This window comes from Cicer arietinum, chromosome 2, assembly GCF_000331145.2.
Source record: "Cicer arietinum cultivar CDC Frontier isolate Library 1 chromosome 2, Cicar.CDCFrontier_v2.0, whole genome shotgun sequence".
Classification (NCBI taxonomy): Eukaryota; Viridiplantae; Streptophyta; class Magnoliopsida; order Fabales; family Fabaceae; genus Cicer; species Cicer arietinum.
This window is the reverse complement of record NC_021161.2, coordinates 17,820,493-17,824,899: the sequence shown is the minus strand read 5'-3', so window position 1 is coordinate 17,824,899 and position 4,407 is coordinate 17,820,493. Positions and strand designations below refer to the sequence as shown.

Below are 4,407 nucleotides of genomic sequence, written 5' to 3'. Positions count from 1 at the left end.
GAGTTTGTTTCTTTAACAACTTGGCTTAATCTTCAAAAAGTTACATATTAATAAAAATTAACAATTTAGAGGATGGTGTACATTTAGCATTTTATCAATTGCAAATTGTAAATTGGCGTGGTGTGTTAATATTTATAAGGATGTTGATCTTGTATTTAAGTTTGATCTATCGATACCTTGCACGATATTGGAAGATACAAAAGGAGGTAAAAGTTCATAATAGGTAAACAATTTATTTGCAGCTTATGGTACAAGTGCTTATCATAGTAAACACTTATGTATACACTCTTTTTATAGCAAAATAAAATAAAATAAAATAAAATAAAATTATTTTTGTATAAGATATAAATTGTTTTAATAAGTTATCTTGAAGAACTTATGAAAATAAAATGAAAACAACTTATGAACAATGTTATAAACAGTTTTCAAAACAGGGCAATGTAGCAGAAACAATTTCAAATTTTCCATTTTCAACATTTAAGCTGGGATCAACAATGATCTCAAATTTTAGAGGACTATTCTTTCCTTGTTTCAGTAACAATTTCAGAAAAATTAACCAGACATGATAAAAGTTGAACCGTTTAGTAGGAGGATATTTTTCCTCCAATTGCAAGCTCTTATCCTCTTCTACCAAACTAGCACTAAGAAATCCTTCCCCAGAAGGTTTTATGTTATTAGCAAGACTTGCATCGGCACCTTTATTCTTGTTTTTATTTCCAGAACCAGGGTTTTGGTTAAGCATTTGTTCTCTATAACTTGAATAGACATTTTCAGCTTTCATATTTCCAAATAAGATTTCTGCGGCCTTGTTCTTGACGAGAACCGGCATGAAGTATGACTCATCCCACACATATAACTGCAAAATATTGCATCAATTAGCAATGTTAATCACATCAAAGATTGCAATTTAAAAACAAAGTCGCAATGTGAAAAATCAGATGCATAAAAATACATTTTTTTAGTGAAAAAATAATAATTTTATCCTCTTATTATGTGATATATATTTTAATTATCAAATAAAAAGGGACAAGACAAATGGACAAGACAAGAAATTTTACATACTAAAAAGATGCATTTCAGTAGATCAATTTGGCTATGGAATCATCTATTTCAGTTATCAAATCGACTGAACATAGGTGCATTATAGCCTGCTTATTGACAAAAAAAAAAGCTATCTTTCTAGTTTCATGATGCAGAACACAAATTAATCGTCAAAAGTAAAAAAATAAGATATCCGTGAAAAGAAATTAGAGTGAACAAGATGTATGTATCTATACTTACCATGAAAGGCCTATATATCGAGCATACTGTATGAAGGCGGCTTGAACTTTTCGAACAAACTAGTGGAAAAGCATTTTGCTCAGATCTGAAAGAGAAAGAATTACCACTGGCCATAATGGAAAGCATAACAAGGCTTAAGTTATCATCTAAAGTCATACTCTGAATCTAAGGGTGAACCACATAGCTGGCAGCCAGTGCATAAGAGATCTTCCACCAAGTTATTACTCCCAGTTTCACATACTCTCCTACTAAGGAAAATCTTCTCTTTCACAGTATCACCAGGAGTCCTGGCGTTACATAATGAAACAATTTCACAAATCGAGGCAAGGACGAAAGTCTTGCACAATGTTGTTAGCTGAGAGACTTCCATAAGCGAAGAGCAGTCTGTAGGATCTCTCTCTTCAAGAACTGTCCAGTTTCTAGGTAGGCACTCTATTTTCTGTGAACATTACATAGATGCATTAGTCTATTTAAAACATATGGTATGGGAAAAAGCAGATTGATCAGAGTAATGTTTGTAAGTAAAGGGATCCAGCTTATTGGTGAAAACCCAGATAAAATCAGATAGGTATCAAATGGAAGTTAACATTTTACATTAAAAAGAAAGGATTTGCTAGCTTACACAATCGGGCACACAAAAGGTAACTGACATTTCAAAACAATAAATGAACTTCAAGGACACAACCCCACTCCTAAAATTTAAGACATGAAATTTATTAACAAGTAAACCATTTTGACTCTTGTACTCAATTTATGTCTTCAAAATACACCTATCTTAACTTCTTCTGAACTGTATAATAATGTGTGATAAAGGCCGCTTATAACACCATCAACCTAGTAGCATAACCGCAGCGATAACCAACAAAAACACTTTGATGCCTATAAGGGCTTTTTTGCAGGGGTTTTAGTGAAAGGAGTGAAGTGATCCTACCTCAGGGGTCTACCCCCTATATATAGTAACGAAAGTCCAAGTGATACTCATTTAGTTGAGTGATTTGATTGTCTGAGCACGTTGGCCTTAAGATAAGCTAAGATCAAGGAGTTACAGGCTCCTGCTGATAAGATCATTTCCTTATCTTATCACTTCGTATACGATGAACATGAACTCAGTCTACACCACATAAAGTCAATTACATGACTACTAGAAGACCTGGGTAGTCCTCAGTCAACAGTGTACCGAGTTCAATTCTGCTACACAAACCCCCTAACCTCTATCTATTTTTGGCTAATGAGTCTAATGTCCTTAAATTGTGCTTTAGAGTTGTTGCTCTCACATTTGCACCAAGCTGAACCCTTGATTAACCTCGGTACACTCCTCTCAAAGTTGAGGCTGCACTTATCTACAAGTGTTCTCTAATTAAATATGTGAACCTACATATGTAATTAACTATTATGTATATGTATTATCTAATATTCAATATCTAAAGAAAACCCTTTTAGATATATCTTTATTCATTCTGTTGATTAGTTGGCATATTAAAAATATAAAAATAACCTATTTAATATTTATAGCAATACCATCTCCCTTAATTTCTCACAGTTTCCTCAACAACAAATGAATTAGGAGATCCCTCATGCTCGCTTATCGCTTGAGCCACTTATTAATTGCTAATGAACAATGATAAACATGTGGCTGGTTCACAATTTTTCACAAAATGAAAAGATACAAGGCAAATCATCTAAATGCATTCCCTAAACAACAAGCATGACAAGAAATGCAGAAGATGAACTTTGAGCATTACCAAAAGCAGATAATATGATCGACTAAAAGAAAATGAGTGCAATCATAAATCATAATAATATTGGAGCACATCAAGGCACGCATCTAGAATCAACACAATGTAAACATCAACTTCAAATTTTTATTCATAGAATACAAGAAAGAAACAACTACAAGGCAAATAAAAAGAGTACTTGAGTAGTAGACTGCAACTTGATGTTGCAGATGGTGGACCGAGACTGCCGCACCCACTTTATGACCCTTCTTAGCTTCTCCTTGGTTGTTGTCCCAACTCGACAACCCGTTGTCAACTCTTCAACATCTGTTCAAAAATGTATTTTGTAAATATCATATTGTTATTGTATTCAGGATTGAAATCAATTCCTGTCCCTTCAAATAAAACATGTCAGTAAAAACAAAGTTCTCAATTTTCTCGAAATCAACAGTATCTCTAATATTTATCTTTTTAACATGGGTGTTATATTTTTTATATTTTCATTAGACTAACACTACCATAGATTTACCTCCTACAAAGATACGAGAAAACCAATTGTGGTTTGTTGATGTTTCAATACTTAAGTGATTTGTTAGTGCACGTAAAATCAAGTGTCTGCGAGTATTTAAATTATCCTCTATCCTTTCTCCTAGGCAGATTCTAGAGTAGAACAAATTTCAAATTCACCTGAAACTTAAACGACAATCAACAAGACATCTCAAAAGTATAAGCTTACAGAACTCTTCGTCTTTATAGTTAAAACAGTTATCTCTTTGTTATGGCTTGACAAAAATAAGAAAAAATGAATTATTCAAGTTTCCAGACACCATTTTTTTCAAATTGGCACTAATCAAGTCCTATGAAACACCAATACAGACATTGACATCAGACATGACTATGGCACTGACACATTGACACTAATAATAATTTGACAAAAATGAATTATTTGAATGTACTAATAATGTATTGGTGTCATACTAGTGTCCGAAGTGTTGGTGCTACATAGATCAAGTCACTATTCACCCGTGAACACAAGGACAGCTGTGACCTTTTACTTTCGAAAGGCGGCATCTATCAACATTGGAGTTACGAACAATTATCAAGTACATCAAAGTAATCAATAGGAATTTTCCTTTCTCCTATATAGGTAAAGGTGACTGAAGAAAAACAGAAGAGTGAACAGAGAACAAAGTACATTACATACAGACCCTTTGAAAGAAGTGATTGGTAAGGATGAACCAAGCAAAGCAGAGAAGACCACTGAACGGTTTTAGCCTCAACAACACCGCCGTATTTAGTAATCATGAAATCTGCCACATTTCAAAACGACATTAACCATAACGCCGTTAAATCAATTTCAAAACTGGATAACAGATAGAATAATACTTACTCTGTAACAAAACGACATCTC

The 4,407-nt window shown here is 33.4% G+C and overlaps 1 protein-coding gene across 1 annotated transcript; it reads right to left on the bottom strand.

Moving 5' to 3' along the window:
* Positions 1-349: 349 nt before the first annotated feature.
* LOC101497238 (uncharacterized) lies at positions 350-4,401 on the bottom strand. Its single transcript, XM_004488838.3, has 6 exons — positions 4,387-4,401; positions 4,205-4,306; positions 3,196-3,323; positions 1,440-1,720; positions 1,282-1,366; positions 350-856 (listed from the first exon to the last, which is right to left on the bottom strand). Exons 2-6 carry the CDS (start codon positions 4,299-4,301, stop codon positions 413-415), a joined length of 1,035 nt encoding a protein of 344 aa, XP_004488895.1. The 5' UTR covers positions 4,302-4,306; positions 4,387-4,401; the 3' UTR covers positions 350-412.
* Between the last annotated feature and the right edge of the window lie 6 nt (positions 4,402-4,407).

Excerpts from the sequence above, each read along its gene's own strand:
- LOC101497238 (XM_004488838.3), bottom strand. The coding sequence starts at position 4,301 with ATGATTACTAAATACGGCGGTGTTGTTGAGGCTAAAACCGTTCAGTGG. Across the intron at positions 3,324-4,204 it reads CCAATCACTTCTTTCAAAGG|ATGTTGAAGAGTTGACAACG; the intron begins GTCTGTATGTAA and ends ATTTTTGAACAG. Across the intron at positions 1,367-1,439 it reads GGTTCACCCTTAGATTCAGA|ATCTGAGCAAAATGCTTTTC; the intron begins GTATGACTTTAG and ends TTTCTCTTTCAG.